Source organism: Prunus mume, linkage group LG7, assembly GCF_029339155.1.
Source record: "Prunus mume cultivar Tortuosa linkage group LG7, ASM2933915v1, whole genome shotgun sequence".
In the NCBI taxonomy this organism is placed as follows: domain Eukaryota; kingdom Viridiplantae; phylum Streptophyta; class Magnoliopsida; order Rosales; family Rosaceae; genus Prunus; species Prunus mume.
The window spans coordinates 5,661,681-5,681,931 of record NC_142704.1 but is presented as its reverse complement, the minus strand read 5'-3'; the positions used below and the strand labels follow the sequence as shown (position 1 = coordinate 5,681,931).

Here is a 20,251-nt window from a genome sequence, read left to right as displayed (position 1 = left end):
AAGCCCCACCAAACTTGTGGATTCAAGCTTGTGCATATCATATATGGTGTATAAATTACAGGCTTTTCCATTGTGAACTTTATGGATTTGACCAAAAAAATAGACAAGCAAGCTGCTGTCACTTCTCAGGAATGCAACCCTTATAGCTGCAATAGCAACAGTGAAGCTCATAATAAAACCGATAGCGTAGAACATCATGGTCCTTATTGGTATGTGACCTTAGCGTGCACAAAAAGGAACAAGGTGTTTCACAACAAATTGATATGAGCCACATTTTCTGATGGCCTAAAAATCAACCTTAGGCATCACTATATTGATCGATATCACGCACATTTTATGTCATGTTGAATTGTGGTAGTCGAGCTTTGGGCATCGGGATACTGTGGCAAGAGAAGAGAAGAGAAGAAAAGCAAACAACACACCATGCATATCATTACAACAATGAATGCCAATTAAGTAATGAAGCCTCAATGCTCTCATGAGCATGGGGCCGCATATATTCTTCTTTAGTATAGGAAATTATTGGCACATAAAAGTGAAGCATAAATGGGCTTGTAACATGCTTCAAGGTGTTGATTCATGTCTATCACATTGCACCAAACGCTAAAAGTTGTTTGGTTAGATTTGGGAATTCTTCAACAATGAGCATTGTTTAGGATATGATTTTGGGTTCAAAAACTTTAAATCACTCATTGGGTCTTGACCCTTTTGCCTCTTTTTAAGTTTTCTCATTCCAAAAGCATGCATGTGAGAAGAAGAAGCACTTGCTGTTGTGATTATGCGCCTCAAAGAGTTATAATCACTTCTACATGCATTCTTCTAAGCTGCTTTTGAAAGGGTGGTATGTCTCTCTCTCTCTCTCTCTCTCTCTCTCTCACAAGTCATAAGCACTTTTTTCTTTTTTCTTTTGGTATTACACCACAAAAGTTAATTTAGATATGAAGCACTTTACATCAGTCATTTCAGCCTCCTAAGTTGCGAGGTCAATAAGCGAAATCTATGACTGAGCCATAAATTTGCATCATTTACTTGCTCATCTATATCCAAGTAATTAAGAAAACAATCATGTGAATATAAAACAAGAGATATTGACCGACCACCAGACCTAGAAGTTATCTGAAAATAACCCCCCTGATCTGATGATGCAACTTTGCTTGTTATTATGGCTAATTACCTCTCCTAATTTTTTTATTTAAAAAAAAAGTGAATTATGGGCATGTCTGTCTCTTTCGAAACGTGGGCTGTCATTATGTTCTTCTCGGCTGCGGAGAGGACGAATATTATACTAATAATTCACATTATATTTATTGATCCGGTAGTACCGTTGTTAATTATTTATATTTATAACTTATAATTAGTGTGTGTGCTTAGAGACTCAAATGAGGTATTAAGTCTGATTGAGATAACTTGCTCCAGAAGACGAAGATTATATAAGATGTTTATGCATCACGAAACGCAACCACGTATATAATTACACCGCATCCGCATGGATGATGAACAACTTAAAGTTTGCCATTTTCTAATAATTGTATGGGGAAAACAATAAGTTCTAACTTAGCTGACTTCTAAATTCTAACCAGGGACGGTCCGAGGATTTCAAAATGGATTGGGTTAAGTTGATCTGACGTATAAACCTACTAAGAAGATAAAAACTCAATGATACTAGTGAATTTCATTGACAACAACAAAATTCCAAAGAATTTTTTTTATATCTCTTAGGTTTTTTATATTGACCCGATATTATAAAAGTATAACCTATTAAATAATATATATATATATATATATAAGACAATTTGTCAGCAACTAATTAATTCATTAAATCTCACTGATCGATATTATTCATATAAGCAAGAACACCAGTATTATGATCAAAGTTTTCATGACAATAAAAGTCTTTTACTAATTTTCTCATAGGAACTCTTATGACAAAATGAAATGGAAGTAATTCTTTTAGCTATGACCTGAAGAAAAGGAAAGCTAGTGATATGAATGGTTTTCCAAAAAATCTAAAAATACTTGATCAAGTGTTTATCAACTCAGAATTGATGTAGAACATGTTAATCCAAGGTAAAGATTCCAATTTTTTCAAAAAGAAAAAAATAGTTTCGAATATCAGCTAACATTAATTTCACACTAATCAGGAAAAAATTTATTATGTTTACACTCTTTCTATCCTTTGCAAAGATTTGCAAGTAAACTTTCTAGCTTGCAGAGGTGGGCTAAATGTAATTTTGAGTTGAAAGACAAGAAAAGTCTCCTGGCCTATAGCTCAAGTTAGTTCCTTGCTAGGTTAGTCCCTAATTCTAACTTATATTAATAAAATTATTAATTTGCATCACACAATCGCATTTTAACAATGCGTATAGCTAATCTCTTTTCTTATAAATTCAAGACCTGGTAAATGGGTTTCAACATGAATCTCGTATGTGTAAATCAATAAATATGGTATATATAGCAAATTCAATAATACAAATTCATATTGCAATACAATTGTAATTGTTAGATTAGATCGACATGTTCACCATCTCTTTAAGGTATAGACTAGTATTTGTCCTCGTTTGATGGGTAGAATAAGTAACAAAATTGAATTAGCTTAATCTACTAAAAAATGAATGCAGATATATCCCACACAATCCCATTATATACACTTTCGTAGAATAACTTAACCTACTAAAAAGGTGAGATTCATAATCCCAACTATTCTAATTAATTGACTTTAAATCAAAGACCTGAGGCCGCGATAAATTCAAAATACTTATCCTTTTCAATCCAACCAATTATACATCTTAATTCAAATGCAATCCTAATCACCAAATATAACCTTAAATTATTGAAACATGCTCACAAACGCATAAAAGATGCGGACGCAAGTTTTGTCGGTAATACAAATTAAATTTGATATTAAAAAAGTTGTCAGTTAGCGTAACTAAAAGATGAAGTAGTTGTTCACGAGGCTTCAGTAATGATGCAGATACAGCCGACTCACTGGTTCTAATTATTTCAGGTCTTTAGCATTAGCCATATGTAATCAACTAAAGTCTATAGTCACACTCGCACCAACCTTAAAAAAGCTTGAATTGATGGCTGGCTGCTAGCTTAATAGGCAAAGATCCAATCGGTAAAGCCAAGTGTGTGAACATGCAAATTAGCCTCCCTTTCCAAATTGGTATATTTATCTATATTGTTATTTTTCTTGGACCAAAAACAACACAACACCCACATTGCGAATGCTTTACATCATGCACGGATTTTTTTATTCAACCTTTGATTTTGATGTTTTAGCTTCTTCGGGTCTAGCTTAAGATCGAGCTAAAGAAACAAATGATTCACTAGTATAGTAGTTTTGAGTGATTACTTCATCAGACAAAATCTTGGATTCGAGTCCTATAGTATCCGTGTAGTGTGTATGAATTTAGTATATTATTGTTCATCTTTCAATTAAAAATATCCTAAAAAAACATTGAGCTAATGGACGGTTTTTCAATTTGAACACCAAAAGGATAATTATTTATTTAAAAAAAAAGAAGAAGAAGGGGTAATTGTTAATTTTTGAAAGGTGCATGCTTGTGGCATATGGCAGGCTTAGCAGCAATGCATCACTCATTTTCTACCAAACTATGTAGAATGGACAAGATTTGTGTTCCAACAACTCCACATCTTCAAGCCTTATCCAAATCCATATTTCCATATCCCAATTATAGGAGTTGTGATTTTTTTATTTTTTTATTATTTTTATTTGTGTCCCCACACGCAAATATCCATCTTAACTTGGTTTGCAAAACTCTCACAGCTCCTCAACTTGCAGCTCTCAACTTGCACCATCATGCGCAATGCTATGAAAATGCAATATTGAATAGATGGGTAAAGGAGGCATCATATAATTGTGACAACTATACATATATTTTACAAACACCACCAAAAAAAAAAAAAAACCCAAAAAAAAAAAAAAAATACTTGCAGGAAAATTGTAATGTCTTTACCCAATTTTATGATAGAGATTAAGTTGAAGAACGTGATGAAATTACAGCTCCATGAGACTAGGAAGAAGGTTTGGCTTTTCCTTCACTCATTGAGACGGCTAAAAATAAATTAAAAGTGACATGTTAGGAACCATGTTTTTCATGCGATTGATCCCCGGGATTTACCGGCATAATATTTTGCCATTTTTTTCTTCTCCTTTTCATTGATGGGTTTTAAAGTCTAAATTACTGTTATCTCCTTAAGTAACACGCTTTAAATAAAAAAAGACTTTTAAGTAAGCACAAATGTTATCAACTTGGATTTTTTAAGAAAAAGTAGTAATAATTGAGACTTATAACACTCACGTTAAAGAATTTGATTCTCGGCCCTTTCACTCTCTCTCCTTTTGAGAGTAAAAAAGAAAAGAAAAGAGAAAGGGTACATAGTATTATAACTTTGGCACCCATAGTTACCAAATCATGCTTAATTCTGTTTATGTGTCTTAAATAGGAAGATAATAGTGGTTAAAGATTAGCTTAGTCGGTTGGTGTGTATAAATTTTTATTTTTTATTTAATACAATGGATAGTCTAAACTACAAAAGAAATAATCTGTTAATCATTATATTTTTCTGCTAAGCTTAATCATATTCAAATTATTTACGGTGGTCAGAAGCTTCTAGGTTATTTGATACAAGATAGCTGTAAAACCAGCGTTATCCATGCTCCAAGTGTTGAAATAGCACTTCATCTTCTTGACTAAAAAACTAAAATGGTTCATCTATAAATTTTGTGCGTTTTGGCCATCCTCGTAGTTTGAGTCTAACCACGCACAATTCCAAAATAAGGAAAATGCTGTAACTACCAAAACTAAAAATCCAATTTAAATGACATGACGTGTCATTAAAATAGTTAGGCAAACCTAACAATTTTTCAACATTGGCTTTTGATTTGAGTCGTTCATAGTTTGATTACCATGGGTAAATTTGCCTCTTGAATCTTAGCAGGAAATATGAATTGCGAGAAAATGTAACGCATGTGCAAATCATGAGCTCATTTCATACTTACACAAGTTATAATGAAATAAATTGTTAATTTAGAATTTATCGAAGTTTCTTTAAATTCATGTATCTATGACATTTGACAAGAAAATATGTAACGCATCATGAGTAAATAACAATTTCAAAAACTAGCATTTTTCAAACGCTTCAACGTCAATATAGGCCAGTGGAAAATCTTAACATTTTGACTTGATAGACCAGTTATCTCATGTTCAAACCTCCATAGCATCTTAACAATGTGTGTGAGAAAATCCCCTCTCTTAATATTACTTGTATAAAAAGATATACGCAAATTCTAAGACATTATCTTATCCCACATTAAAGTTAGATTTACACAAAACTAACTCTTTTATAACCTTTTAATTCAAACTCAAACACATGATAATTTTTGATAAAGAGATGTCAAGAAGTAAGTCATGCCTCGGAATGGGGTTGAAAGAGTTGCCAAAACGTCTAGTAAACGATATTCCAATAACAACCAATAGGAGAATTAAAACAAATTCAGGTTTAATATAAAAAATATTGCTTGAGAAAAGAAAAAGAAAAATTTTATACAAATTTATAAATAAACCCAATCCTAGACATGTATTTATAAAAAAACCCAAGCACTATTTAAACATAGAAACACACCCAAAATCAACCCCAAAGTCAACTTTTTGGGTGTGTTTATAAATGGGTTTTGAGTGTGTGTAATGATGGGTTTTGGGTGTGTTTATATGTTTAAATAGTGCTTGAATTTTTTTATAATTTCAACATTTTGGGTGTTTTAGTGAAACCCCCAAAAATTTATCAGTTCGGCTGAACTACACAGTGTACTGGGCCTGCTCCTGCTGGCCTAGCTAGCTCAGTGTCCACGATGAGTACTTGACCAGTCGTTTGGTCTCTCACCAAAGCCTGAACCGCAAAACCCGTTAAAATCAGAGCATCCAATTTATTTCCCACTAAAATTAATCAAAACTAATTTTCTTTCAAGTCAGATTAAAATTAATTAATTTTATTTTACTGAATTAACTAATTTTCTTCATCAATCTAGTGGGCTCCACACAATGGCTTGTCTTTTGGTCTCCCTCATTCCCCTTGTATATAAGTTCGTCCAGAAGCCATTTGTTTCGTCTTTTATCACGACGCTGATAAAGAGAAACAGCCAAAACCATTTGCAGACTCTCTCCCATACCCGACCCGAGAAATTTCCAAACAAACCACAACGCACACACGGAGGCTCACACAGAGCTTGGAATATGAGAAGAATCTGACGAAGAAGAAGAAGATAAGGCAAGCTACATATGACGATGATGACGCTGCACAGAAAAAAGCTCAGAAGCTCGCGAAGAACCACTGCCAAGTCAGATTTCTTCGACGGCTTACCGGACGATCTCGTCGTCTTCATCCTCTGCAAGCTCAGCTCCTCCGCCTCTTCACCGTCCGATCTCATCAACATCCTCATCACGTAAGCACTTCTTTTGTTACCTCCGCTCCTTGTGGTGATTCTTCCATGACTTTTGGTATTGTAGTTAATTTTTATTTATATTTTTGGAAAAAAAACAAATAGGTGTAAAAGATTGAATCGCTTGGGACTTCACTCTGTGGTATTATCCAAAGCCGGTCCCAAAGCATTTGCTATCAGAGCCAACAACTGGTCCGATTCGGCTCACCGTTTTCTCAAACAGTGCGTGAGCGCCGGTAACATCGAAGCTTGCTACACTCTCGGGATGGTCAGTCTCTTGAACTAATTTCAATTTATTTAATTTTCTCTGATTTTTTTAAAGTTTGTGGAAAATAAATTCACGTTTTTGTTGCTACAGATCCGATTTTACTGTTTGCAAAACCGAGGGAGTGGAGCTTCACTCATGGCGAAAGCGGCGATGAGATCTTACGCTCCGGCGCTGTACTCGCTGGCCGTGGTTCAGTTCAACGGCAGCGGGGGCTCCAAGAAGGAGAAGGACCTGCGAGCCGGCGTAGCTCTCTGCGCTCGAGCCGCCTCGCTCGGCCACGTAGACGCGCTTCGAGAACTCGGCCATTGCCTCCAGGACGGTTACGGAGTCAAGCAAAACGTCACCGAGGGACGCCGCTTGCTAGTCCAGGCCAACGCACGGGAGCTCGCGTCCGTTTTACGCTCCGCCACGTGGCGGTCCCACCACTACCAGCACTTGTACTCGTGCCTCACGGGGCTGGTCAGCTGCCCGCTGCTGAGTGACTTCGGCTGTAACGTTCCGGCCCCGGAGCTCCACCCGGCGAACCGGTTTTTGAAAGAGTGGTTCGGCTCGGGTCGGGGAATTTCGGGGCAGGGGATGAGACTGTGCTCGCACGTGGGGTGCGGGAGGCCCGAGACGAGGCCGCACGAGTTTAGGAGGTGCTCGGTTTGTGGTACGGTGAATTATTGCTCACGTGGGTGTCAAGCGCTTGATTGGAAGCTGAGGCACAAAGTCAAGTGTAAGCCGATCGAACGGTGGCTGGGTGTTGATGCTGAGTTAGGGGGACTGGTGGAGGGTGGAGATGGTGAGAATGTGGCCGTTGGATAATGAATTATTAATAATAAAAAAAGGACAAGAAAAAAGAGAGAAATTTAATTAATTTGGTTGCGCTTGGTTTTCCTCTTTTTTCTTTTGGCAAATTACAGATGTACGATATACAGAACAGAAGGGGCAATATTTACCTTTAGATATGAATTAATATTTATGTTGGGGCCTTTTGTTATAATGTCAAGTAGGTTGGGATTGGGGCAAATTCGTATTTACAAATTTCGAACCCCAAAAATCATGCATGCATGACTTGGAAAGTTGGTATTAAACATGCTAAAAACAGGGATCGCACCTGTAATTTGTGTTTGTTTGTCTAATTTATATTATTTTTAGTTTGCAATCTTAAAGAATTATACCTAATAAGATTGATTAGATTTCCATACTTTTGTTAATTTTGTCCTATACTTTAGTATTAGCCTAAATTGTCTTCTTGGTCTGGGGGAATCAATACGTGCATAGGGTATAAGATATATGATCTTTGTGTATATAATAATGATAATAATCTTGTGCTTTAAACTTGTAAATGTGTGGTTCTCTCTCTCTCTCTCTCTCTCTCTCTCTCTCATTTTGACAGTGTAAATGAGTTTAGGCCATGTTTAGTTCATGGAAAATGAGGCTTGGGGACAGGAAATAAATTGGTTTCTCATGTTTGGTAAGTCTAATTATAGGAAATCGTTGCATAATACATGAAAAAGTAGGGAGAAAGTGAAACCCTCATCTTAACTTGAGTTTTGTTTTTGCTTATCATGAGAAAGTTTGGGAAAATGAGCCAACATTAAATACACATTTTGTTCCCATTAACAATTTAGAATTACAATATATCATTAAATACATTCTTTTTTTATTTGATTTAATATAGATATAATTGAACAATTATACCAACTTTGTTTTCCATTCATACTCAAAACAAACATGGAAAATGAAATGAAATAAAATAATATCTTATGATTACTTTCCCAACATTCTCAAACGTAAGAAATGAATATTTCATTTCCTATCCTCTGAAAAATGACATGAAAAGTGATTTTCCTTCAAATCCGTTATTTAAACCAAACAGGGTGTTTGTGTCCAAACTCCAAATCCAATAATTCGTAGGGCCAATTTGGCATTCTGTCTATGAAAATAATCGCTATCAGATTTATTGTGAAAGAAATCATGTGAAAGAAAGCAGTTTGGCGTTTGGTAAAATTTTTGTTAAAAATGTTGTTGGTGTTGATTTTATACATAATCAAAAAATGATTGCGCATAATCATTAAACCCAGCGCATCTTCGAAACTAATTCATGCATAATCAAAAAATGAAAGCACCTCATTTGCTGCTTTCCCTTATAACTCTCTCACATTAATTTTTAATAATAAGTGATTTTATCATAGTTTACCAAACGGGTTGGACTTTTCAAAATTATTTAAAAATTATTTTTCACCCTAAATAAACAATGGCAAACGGGGCACGTAGTCTTGTGAGTACTATAAGTCTATATAGACAGTGGCAATAATAATTGTTGGTGTGACAAGTTTTAGTGATGGCGGATGGTTATTAAGTCGCAAGTCGCAATAATGCATTTAATTAAGGAATAAATTGATTCTCCCTGTCTTGTTACTGCAGAAAGCTATGGCGATGGGTCTGTTTGCCCACTTGTGTATTTCCCATCATTTTCTCTTCTTTTCTTTTGTGTTTTTCCCTTTTTCGTTAATGGAATAAATAGTTTCCACCGTATAACATTATATCTTAAGATTAAATGCTACATTTTTTGGTTGGAATCAAGTTTCATTAATAGAAAGGCAATGTCAATTACATGAGAGTGAAATTCATAAAAATGAATCAAACAAATACAATAGTAAACCCACTAGAAATAAAACTCAAACATGAATAAAGTCAGAGTCCAAAACTGACATGAAGTCAGAGTCTAAAATTGGCATAAAGCCAGAGCCAACCAAATTTAGAAACACCACCAAATGCCAAAGTGCCGTTGCCGTTGCCTCCATGAAGACCGAGACATCGCCACCATGACTAATAATGAGTGAATGAACTGCAAGCACACCAAAACAAATACAAAAACTACATAAAAATCCGTAAGCATTACATAAATCGACCATAAAAAACTCTTTAACTCCTTCAAAAATGAAACCTCCAAAACACTAAGAATCCAAGAACATACCCGGGAAAACACTTCCCAAGGCCAAAGGAACCAACATCCTAAGCAAGGAAGGAGGTGACTAAATGCTACATTTAGTCATGTAAAGACGGATTAATTTGCAACTATCGATGTATGTTGATTTTATTGAAAGAGAGACATTTACATGCACGGTCAGAAATCACTCACAAGCATTTAGCAAATAATATGGCATTGCGGGTCGGGTTCGAAGACTTGTAGTACTACTCATTTCAATTTATAGTTTGGACGTAGGAGGCACTATACTGCACGTATTGCGTATGCCTCTGCGGGTTGATACGGATGAAAGCTATACAATACGGAACTGCTAATTCCTTTCAATTTCGCTTTCATCGTGGGCCAACCAACCCAGGAGAAGTCTTCGAACACTCTTCAATTCAATTTCATCATCATGAACCAACCAAAGAGAAAAATTGGTATCGTCAAACCTTTTATGTTAAGGCATTTGAAATGCATGGTTATTATAATAATTTTGTAAATCTCCCACTTTTATTCAAACATATATTTTTTTTCAGACGGGTGGAGTGTAATATTTTCTAGTAGAATTGAAAGAAATTACAAATAGCATTTGAAAATGAGTCTCATTGTATCGTGTATGGGTGTACAAATTGCACATGGCAACAATGATTAAATCAGATGTTGACAATTACTCCTATCAGAAGATAACAATAGGGTTTCTTGGTGTCGTGCGAATTCATAGAATCCAGTATCTTCTCTTCCATGCCAACGGTCAAACATTCATAATTTAGAGTTTACAGCAATCAGACCAGAGTTTACAAGGGGGAAATATTACATGACTCGAGACAACAGCCCAATACTAGATGCATACACAGCCAGGGGAAAGTTGTTATGAGCAACAAACTCGGTTTGATCAGTTTATGGTAACAGATGATACAAACGATGAATCAAGGCTTCGTATAACATAAGAATCAAACTCTAGGGCTCCTCAAAATTGATCAAAATTTGGTTCATACGTGGTTGATGTTTCCTGACCTGCAAATAAGATGGAAAATACAGATATCTGTTAAGGTATCGGGCAGCGGGCTCTTGTATAGCGTAAAAGAGAAGTTCAAGCAATTCTTTGCAGGTTCACTCAATTGGATAACAATTTTTCACACAGCATGTGTATATGGACAAACACACCTGCATACGCATATTAGCATTGTAAAAGTAATGCATTAGCCAAGCTATGGGACTGCGCATTTAAACAAGAAAATGTGAAGCTCAATAGATTACAAGCCTAGTGGCTAATTCTTGAGGCTTCAGGAAAACTTAAGCAAAATCAATTGAATTTGGGAGATGAAAGAACAGTTCAACAAATGAACGATACATACTTTCACACCAGCCAATGAAAGTAGTTTGTGAGAAGCAATGTAAGCAACATCTGGATTATTTAACTGCTTTTCCACAAAATATATAACTTCAGAGACTCCTGACTGCAAGAAAGAAGGTGTAAGAAGAAAAAATATCAGGTTAGAAAATGGCAATGTGCCTAACTGAATACACAAAATGTAGTTTAAAAGCAATAACAAAAAATGGATTACAATCTCTTTACAAATTCATTACTAACGAGCAAAATTTTGGATATTTCTATTACTTTCAGTGGGTTGGGGAGGGACTAGGGAGGGACGTGCAGGCAGGAGGTGGAAATGACACAAGCAAGGGGATGCCATATTCATATATACTGTAAAATATATCCACAAGAACACATAGTAACAAACCTGAATGATTATTTTGGCACACTCGTTGCAGGGGAACATGGTGACATAAAGCCTCTGCAAAGAAATAGAGAATAAACATTCCTTCAGTACCTTCAGTCACAGCGGGAAAGTTTAACAAAGTAACCGGGAAAATTGCCAACAATTATTTAAAATACAAATTTATAAATAAACCCAATCCTAGACATGTATTTATAAAAAAACCCAAGCACTATTTAAACATGAAACACACCCAAAATCAACCATAAAGTTAACTTTTTGGGTGTGTTTATAAATGGGTTTTGAGTGTGTGTAATGATGGGTTTTGGGTGTGTTTATATGTTTAAAAGTGCTTGGGTTTTTTTATAATTCAACCCCCATTTTGGGTGTTTTAGTGAAACTTGAGATTCCATTTTAGAACTTGAGTTTATATAAGAAGCTTCAAAACATCTCAATCCCAACAAGTGCCCCATGATGGTCTTTGGTCAAACACAACAATTTAGTCGAATTCACACAACACTACTAGGCCTTGGGTAGCTATGGTTTAACTGGGCCAGCAGATTGACATAATACATTCATAGTAAATGAGACTTTGGAAGTGTAACAAACCTGTCCAGCAGCAGAAGCATGGTTGGTGTTTAGGATAGCATTGACTTCAGCATGACAAACATAACTGCAAAAGGTTAGAAAGATTATAAGCAACAACCAGAGCTCTGGATAGAATTCTATAAATCGGCATAAAGGATAAATCAGTATATCAATGAAGGCACAATCATAGGATATGATGTGATGGCTGTGGAAAGAATCAATTTGATTAGAGCACTAGAAAGAAGACAGACATTAAATGTCAACTTCAACATAATTTCAGATTTCATTCTTACGATAAACAGCAGACCACAAATCAGGAATGGAATTTAAGAAAGCACAAAAGCTTACGGATACTTTGTCTCCAAAGGATCCCCAGTTCTGGATTTCTGAATAAGAAAAGAAAGATTCACTAATTAATGCTTACTGTATGATCCAATAATCACTTTTTTTCCCTTCAAATTTTTATCAAATAGCATTTACAAACCTTTGCCCAAGGAAGCTTGTCATCCGAACAACCTCTTGGGAACCCATTATACCCAATTCCTGAAGAAAGATAAATTATCCTGGAAGTCAAAGAGAGCTAAATGTGGAAAAATTCAATGATCATAAAAAACATAGACAATGTAAACCACAAAATAAGAACCATATGACCACTGAACGTTATAATGTGAAGTAATCAACAATTCCATGTAGAATTCTTTCAAATAATCTCATCCTCACCTAGAATTATCCCATTTTCACTCACCAAGCATGCTCCAACCTATACACCGCCAATACAAAACCATACCGCCAATCAATGTCAGTTCTAACTCACCAAGTTCTTATCAGACACAAATTAAAGCAATTTACAACACCTGTCATTGTTGTCACTCATAACAATTATCTTATCCTCATTTACTTACAAATTCAATCAGCACACATCCCAAAAAAGAGCAGAGAATATGACCTGCCTGTTAGGGTCTTTGGATCTTTCAGCTGATAAAAATGCAATTGCCATGAAATAATCATCCCAGGACAAATATCTGCAATCAAAACCAAAAAATAAAATCCAAAAATGAAACAAAACCAATATTAGGGTAACAGTATAACTGAAGAGTAAACATTTTTGTACAATGTGGTCACTAATTGCTACTGTATCTGGTACTGAAATAGAACAATCTGGGCAAAATGAAAGGGCTTTATAAGCAATTGGCAGTTTTTACACTAACCCTTTCCGTTTTGAGCGGTCAAATGGGCTCTGAGAAGAGTATTTCCTGGGGACGTCGCCGTTTTCAGACGAATCAAGCTTGGGAGACTGCTTTTTAGGGTTTGAAAGTAAGAAGCGGCAAGCGAGCGCAGAGGCCAAGGCACCGAAAACAGTGGCCGTGGAGACCAGAGCGAGCTCGCGAGAGTTCATTGAGCTGAAAAGGGAGAAGCTTTGGAGGCACTGCACTGTCACTTTCCCGATAAAATTTCCAGCTTCGAGCTAAGGTGGTAGAAGAAATAGCGGGAAAATTGGATGGAGAATTGGCAAGTTTGTGTGTGTTTATTATTATTATTATTATTATTATTTTGGAGAAAGGAATTTTGTTTAGAAATAAAGCCCAATCCAATGGTCCTTTCCTTTTGATGGGCTAAAATTAAGCCCAATCTATCAGCCCATATAACAGAAATTCTTCAATAAGGAAGGTGCAAAAGTGACGTGAAAATTTTCGATATTCGGAGGAGGGATTCGATTAGAGATCTCGGATATAGTGGTAAGAGTTGTGCTACGTGTGCGGATGAATTCTGACTGTCGTTCTTGTGTGCACATACGACTAATCTTAGTAAAAATCACAAGGATAAATACTTTTAACATCTCAATTATAGTGTAAACTGATCATGTGTGTGTACATTCGAGTTCAAGAGATTACCTATCATTGTTACTTGTGACTTGTTCAAGTGTAGGTCCTCCAGAGGATGACTTTAAATCGCCATTATCTCCCCTAGGACAACTTTATGGTTGATATACATGATAGGGGTGAGGAGGAGGAAACCCAAAAGAAGAAAATTGATGAAAGTCTTAGTTGGAGACCATGATAAATAAATCATTGTCCTAAAGTTGAGTGACCTCCATCACTACCTCAAATGAGGTGGGATTATTTGGGCAGATCAAAAAAGCTGATAATATAGATTAGGGGCACACACACACCCTTAAAGCCTTCCCCAATTCCCGAACTTTCACATGCACCTTGCCCACCCAAAAACCTACAACTTTTTCCTTTAAAGTAAAATCTTTCCACACCATTTTTATGGCAGCATCTTAGAGACAAAGAGATACCAACAACCTAAGTTTTTGGGGCCTTTCCTTGGTAGGACTATGATATCCTTGATCCGATTTACATGCGTAAGCAAAAAAATGTTTACTTACCAGCAAGCATTATTTGAGAAAATACTCTTCCACATGAAGTATCAATACACCCAAATTTTTTAGAAAAAAAAAAAATTAAATTAGTTTGTTTTAGCCGATTTTTATCCATGAAAACACAGAAATTGATTCACTTAAATTGGTTTTCAATTTCCAAATTCAATAGGTAAAGCTCAATTAAATTGGTAGATTGAACTAGATTATTTGATTGATTGATTTTAATTAACTTTTGAAGACTCCTAACTTGTATCCTCTTGTTCCTATTTAAAAAAAGTTGTATTGTCATTTTATATGTGTCAACTTACGCAATTTGTGGCTCCGCCATTGACATATTTGTTCATTTTTTCCTTTTACTTATTGGAAGAATTTCTTTGGTAGCAAACGTTTGTGATCATCCTTTTGTCTCCTTCAAACGGTATGTTGTAGTACAATTACGTGTGCTTAAAATAGCTTTGGTGTAATAGTAGGCAAATGGTACCGTTAATCTTTTATAATAAGTAAACAAGTTTTGTAGATTAGAGCAATCAAGTTGAGATGGCCGAGTTGGTCTAAGGCGCCAGATTAAGGTTCTGGTCCGAAAGGGCGTGGGTTCAAATCCCACTCTCAACATTCATCTTACTTTTTTTTTTGTCTTTGTTTTGCTATTATATTTTTTTTGACAATAAGAAAACGATAGAAATACAAACACTACGAAAAACTCAAAATAAAACCAAAAAACAATATAACAAAATTTTATTATATATATATTGTCAGGAAGTGGAGGAGAAAACTCACAAACACAAATATAATGGACGTTTGAATTCAGGACCACTTATCTTACTTTTTTTTTTTTTTTTTTGGTCTTTGTTTTGCTATTATATTTTTTTTGACAATAAGAAAACGATAGAAATACAAACACTACGAAAAACTCAAAATAAAACCAAAAAACAATATAACAAAGTTTTATTATATAGTTAGGAAGTGGAGGAGAAAACTCACAAACGCAAATTATCATAGATGCTTGAACTCAGGACCACTTGAGAGCACGCCCTGAGCCAATCCAACTATTACATGAAAGAACAAAGGAAAAAATCCAAAATGATATATAGTAGAATAGAGAGCAACAGGGGGCAAGTTTTGTTTGCTCAATTACAAGCCCAAAATTATCTGATGAAGCTCCCAATCAATCACATGATGTTAGATGAAGAAAGGTGAGCGATATGGGACCAGTGATCGGACGGTCCAAGTGGCAGAGTCAGAGAGCCAATCATGGTCAGCCCCACACTTTCATTTGGGTGTGTGTGTGCCCCTCCCACGTGCCAATCTGCCCTAAGGCGTGAGCTGCTGCTGAGATAGAAAAGTGGGTCGCTTTTTCGTACAAGAGGGCCGACAACCTTAGGCCTACCATAAAGCTAAAATCCATGCCCAAATTTTTATTATAAAAAAATAAAATAAAAGCCCACAACATAAGGAAAAAAACCCCCCAGCGCACGTGCGACTGTAATTATTACGCACCCTTTCATCCTCATCTCCCAAAAAAAGAAAAAGTCAAAGAAATTTAATTATGAGAAAAGGGGAAAAAGAGTCCACACGAACACCAAAAAGGCCACTCATAGCCCAATAACGTGATCCGTTATTTTTCCTAGCCTTTGGCTATCCTTTAAACGGACAGTGTTGAAATCTTCCAATCTGATTTTACCAAAATACCCTTACCCTTAAGGAGGAGGCAAGTCTTTTTGCATTTGGTCATGGTTTAGAATAACGCTGACTTACCATATATTGATATGTTATGTTATTAGATTGTCAATCAGAATCTAGTATAGTATGAATTGGTACGATAAATAAATTATAGTCAAAATTTGTTTTGTAACATAGGAAATATTCGGAATTATATGTCCTTAATTATCTCTATTGTCAATCATCATGCTTTGCTTGTTACTTTGACCTTTATTTATTCGTTTGGTTATTTACCTTGATTGGTCAATTCCTTCAACTACTCCCTAGATTGGTTTTTTTGATTTTCTAGATTACCTTTCTTAGTTTCATTGACCCTTTAAATAATCCCCGAATTATTCCAATTTATTTTAGAATTAGCACTATACGAGGGTACAATGGTAATTTGGGCATGTTTGAGTTGTATATATGTAGCCACAAAGTTTTTTGGCATCTCACACAAGCTATTGCCTCAGTCAGCACACCACCTTAGTCACTTCCTCTGTACTCATCAAGCCTTTTATTTGCTTCCTTTAAAAAAAAAAAAAAAAATCCAATGGAAGGAGATGATCAAAAGGAGTTGCAGCTGCTTCCTTCTCCTCACCTGATGACCTCTTCTTCATCACAGAGGACATCTCGACCGTCGGATTCATCGATAAGATATCACCGGTCATCGAAGGCAGCGGTGCAGGATGCATTATTGGAAGGGCCTAATTCCCTTGACCTGCAACTGTCAATCAGTGTGAGGCCAATAAGGGCAGCTTCTTCCTCAGATCGTTGTGTTGTGTCAAAACCAGTCTGTGATTTTGATGTCTTGAAGCCCAAGACAGCTGGTTGTGTGGAGGCCTTGAAATGGCAAGCAGCTGAGCAAATCAGATTGGCTGCAATGGAAAAGGCCTATGCAGAGAGAGTGAGGGAGCTGACAAGGAGAGAGATGGAATTGGCTCAGTCAGAGTTCACACGTGCAAGGCACATGTGGGAGAGGGCTAGAGAAGAAGTGGAGAAAGCTGAGAGAATGAAGGAGAAGGCAATGCTTCAGATGGACTCTACGTGCATGGAGATCACTTGCCAATCTTGCAGACAAAGGTTTAGGCCTTGAAAAAGGGTCCGTTTGGTTCGCGGATTCGAACAAGATTTTTGTGTATTTCATTCCTCATACTTGAGTATTGGATTGCTGATGAGATTCTTCCTCCATCAAAAACACAATGAAAATAATGAAATATATTTGATGGATATAATAAAATGTGTGGCATGAGATTTGAACTTAATTTGTGATCTGTGTGATATGAATATGTAATGAGCTTCTGCTTGGTTTATCTGGGAGACTCAAACCAAAAGAGTACATATGCTGCCGCTAAATTTAGCTTATGCATGTTTCTGTTTGTCTTCCAACGCTGTCAAGCTTGAATCTCAATTTTGTATTTTGCGTAGACAACTTGCAGGTTATAAACATGAGCCCCCAAAAATCCCAGATTGATCATCAGAATCAAATCATGCTTGTGATGGTCTAATATAGCTTTCAGTTGGCTTGGCAACAAGTCTTCTGGTGTGTTGACTCACTGATAATAATAAATTAATCATATGTTCGGGAACATTAATTAGAATTTTAAGCTAATTGCATTTCACTGAGCCATTATGACACAAGATTAGGCGAGATTGCATGGAATTCAGAGCAAAGAAAAAGTATGCTAGCTCTGTGATTATTTCTGAGCATATTCAGTCATGGACTTAGTAGCAGTTTCTGAGCAAATACAACAAGAAGTTAGCGTGTTGGGTTTTGGGTTTTGGTAGAATAATATATGACACATTGAGAGTACAACTCAGGACTTTTTGAGCAATAATTATTAAACAAAGAGCACTATACATATAGTTCTTCTCCTATGCAGACGTCTGTTATTACCGTGCGGATGTTATTGTAAATAGGAAATGAAGCATGGAGAGGTAGTAGAAAATACATGGCGTATCCCAAGTCCTGGATTTAGGCTAAGTGTGCAAAGATTACAAATTTCTTAACCTCTATAGAAAACCCAAGTGAAGACAGCTTTGGGGTTATGGCATGGTCAAATCTGACGTAAAAAGGGTCAAGTTCAGAACCTTGATGTCGATATAGAAAGGCAAATGAATCAGAACAAAAAGGCAACCAATTTCACCAGCAACAAGACATTGTAGCTGGACATCCACTTGTTTTCAACTTCTTAACTTTTGTTCATGAAACCAAACACCCACTACCCTTGTCTCCGATCCAACACAAAAAGAAACAATTTTTGGATAGGAAGATCATGACCTCTCTCACTAAAAGCTTCTTCAACACCAAAAGCTCAGCTTCATCTGTCAGCAACTTCAACAAATACAATTTAATCAGCCAAAGACATGTATAAATATAAATATATATTTATATATCAACAGGTGCCTACAATAATGCACTGGCTTTTGATTCCTGATGAGGTGAGAGAGCAAGAGCTACCTAGACACATTTTAGTGGGCACAAAGAATCACAAAGTCTCAAAATTTGGTGGTTCTGAAAAGTGCAAAGAAGGCATGGGAAGCAAAAAAAAAAGAAGAAGAAGAAAAAGGGGTAATCTAGATTTGGCTAATTATTTCAAGTCTGATCCTTTATTTGGTTTTCAGAATCTTCCTAAGTGAAGAATCTGATCTAGGATCTGACAGAACACAACCCTTTTGCACTTCTTAACCATTTGGGTTTGCGTATCTCTATATCCAAACATAATTTCACAAAGACAATTATACCATCACTACCCTACTTTTTCACTGAGAGAAACTCGCATACAACTGAGATAACACTTTTTGCTATCTCAAATCAATAACATAATGACACGTCGGATAACTTTTTTACATGTCATTATGTTATTGACCAGGGATAGCAAAAAAGTGAAATCCCTGTTACAAATAAGATTTTTTTCCTTTCACTTGTTCACTGTTTGTCCCTTGAAGGAAAAAAAAAGAAGAATGAAAAAAGATTCCTCTGGGATAAAGTTCTGTTTGCATTGAAGAACCTAAAACAGTCTTTTCTTTTGTGGGTATGAGCATGTCCGGTTTCATTATCATCCCTTTTAAAAAAAATTTCCTTTGCTGGTTTCTATATTTACTCTTGTGAAAAGGATCAAAATGCAAAGAAAGATACTAATTAAAGAATTGAATGTACTTGTCCTATAGGAACCCAACAGTTGTTATCATGAGATGCTCTGTGCTGCAAAGTTGGATACCAATGATGGAAGTTCATGGCTCTCATCTTCAGGGCATAAGTTAACAAAAAAGAAATGCCTACCATGGCCATGGTGGAGCCTAATTGATTTAATACATCATGTAATAGTTAACATTTGATGATATTATTTTGAGGTACTCTGACAAATGACCACCTACATTATAGGTGATGCCTTGTCTTGGATCTCTTATCTGCAGTACCATCAAGGAAATACCAAATACTACCAAATACCAGGGCCATCAATTCTTTGAGAAATTTGAAGAACAAGGATAAAAGATGTAGGGCATGATGCTTGTTGAACCATCAAACTGGCCATTATGACATAACCTTAACATTTGTCTTTTCATATTGTCCACATATGATGGTCTCTTGATGCCCTCTCTTATTTCTGTGCAGTATGATATGTTAAATCACAACCCTAAAACAAACTTACTCTTATCCCATTACTGTTCTATGGAAGATTTTGTAGCCACCACACCCACGACACGACAAATTTTTTTAATTAGTGTAGAGTTCGAAAGAGACGCAACACACATCAACGTTTGTCAATTGCTTATTATAGGTGTGCGTGGACGACTAACTCGACTGTTAAAACGCATCGAGTAAGAGTTTCTTGTTTACGACAAAGAAATCTTTTACCGATTCCCCACAGATGAGCAAATAGGGCACTTATCAGAACAAATGGACTTCACATTCGTACATGTGATAATTTTTGTACTGAGTTACACAGATTGTGCAGTATATCATGATCCACAGAATTGACTGTTTTTTCTTATTTACGATGTGCAGAAGTGAATCAAAATCAAATTCAGAACCAACCATCATTTATTTAACTGAGAGTTTGCAAAAGATTTGGCAGGGTGTGGTTTGGAGGTACACTATTTGCAACTAAGAGGAGACAAGAGAGGGTGGAGTTCATAGTCACATGCAGCATTTCCATTTCATTTCAGTTGG

The 20,251-nt window shown here is 36.0% G+C and overlaps 3 protein-coding genes and 1 non-coding gene across 5 annotated transcripts; 3 read left to right on the top strand and 1 right to left on the bottom strand.

Moving 5' to 3' along the window:
* Window positions 1–6,129: 6,129 nt before the first annotated feature.
* Window positions 6,130–7,699, top strand: LOC103338068 (HCP-like superfamily protein with MYND-type zinc finger). The gene is made up of 3 exons (XM_008241253.2): window positions 6,130–6,466; window positions 6,569–6,731; window positions 6,822–7,699. Exons 1-3 carry the CDS (start codon window positions 6,303–6,305, stop codon window positions 7,536–7,538), a joined length of 1,044 nt encoding a protein of 347 aa, XP_008239475.1. The 5' UTR covers window positions 6,130–6,302; the 3' UTR covers window positions 7,539–7,699.
* Window positions 7,700–10,385: 2,686 nt separating this feature from the next.
* On the bottom strand, window positions 10,386–13,514 carry LOC103338069 (Cytidine/deoxycytidylate deaminase family protein). Of its 2 annotated transcripts, XM_089055662.1 has the most exons (10): window positions 13,205–13,514; window positions 12,943–13,018; window positions 12,717–12,756; window positions 12,481–12,539; window positions 12,345–12,382; window positions 12,018–12,081; window positions 11,433–11,486; window positions 11,046–11,147; window positions 10,855–10,906; window positions 10,386–10,704 (listed from the first exon to the last, which is right to left on the bottom strand). In XM_089055662.1, the coding sequence occupies exons 1-9, from the start codon at window positions 13,390–13,392 to the stop codon at window positions 10,868–10,870; spliced, it is 660 nt and encodes a 219-aa protein (XP_088911788.1). In that variant the 5' UTR covers window positions 13,393–13,514; the 3' UTR covers window positions 10,386–10,704; window positions 10,855–10,867. The 2 variants fall into 2 exon arrangements, with proteins under 2 accessions (XP_088911788.1, XP_008239476.2); XM_008241254.2 differs by lacking the exon at window positions 10,855–10,906.
* A 1,396-nt stretch (window positions 13,515–14,910) lies between these two features.
* On the top strand, window positions 14,911–14,991 carry TRNAL-AAG (transfer RNA leucine (anticodon AAG)). Its single transcript has one exon. It is a non-coding gene; the product is annotated as a tRNA-Leu (tRNA).
* Window positions 14,992–16,537: 1,546 nt separating this feature from the next.
* On the top strand, window positions 16,538–17,342 carry LOC103338070 (SHOOT GRAVITROPISM-like protein). The gene has a single exon (XM_008241255.2). It carries the CDS (start codon window positions 16,631–16,633, stop codon window positions 17,171–17,173), a length of 543 nt encoding a protein of 180 aa, XP_008239477.2. The 5' UTR covers window positions 16,538–16,630; the 3' UTR covers window positions 17,174–17,342.
* Window positions 17,343–20,251: the final 2,909 nt, after the last annotated feature.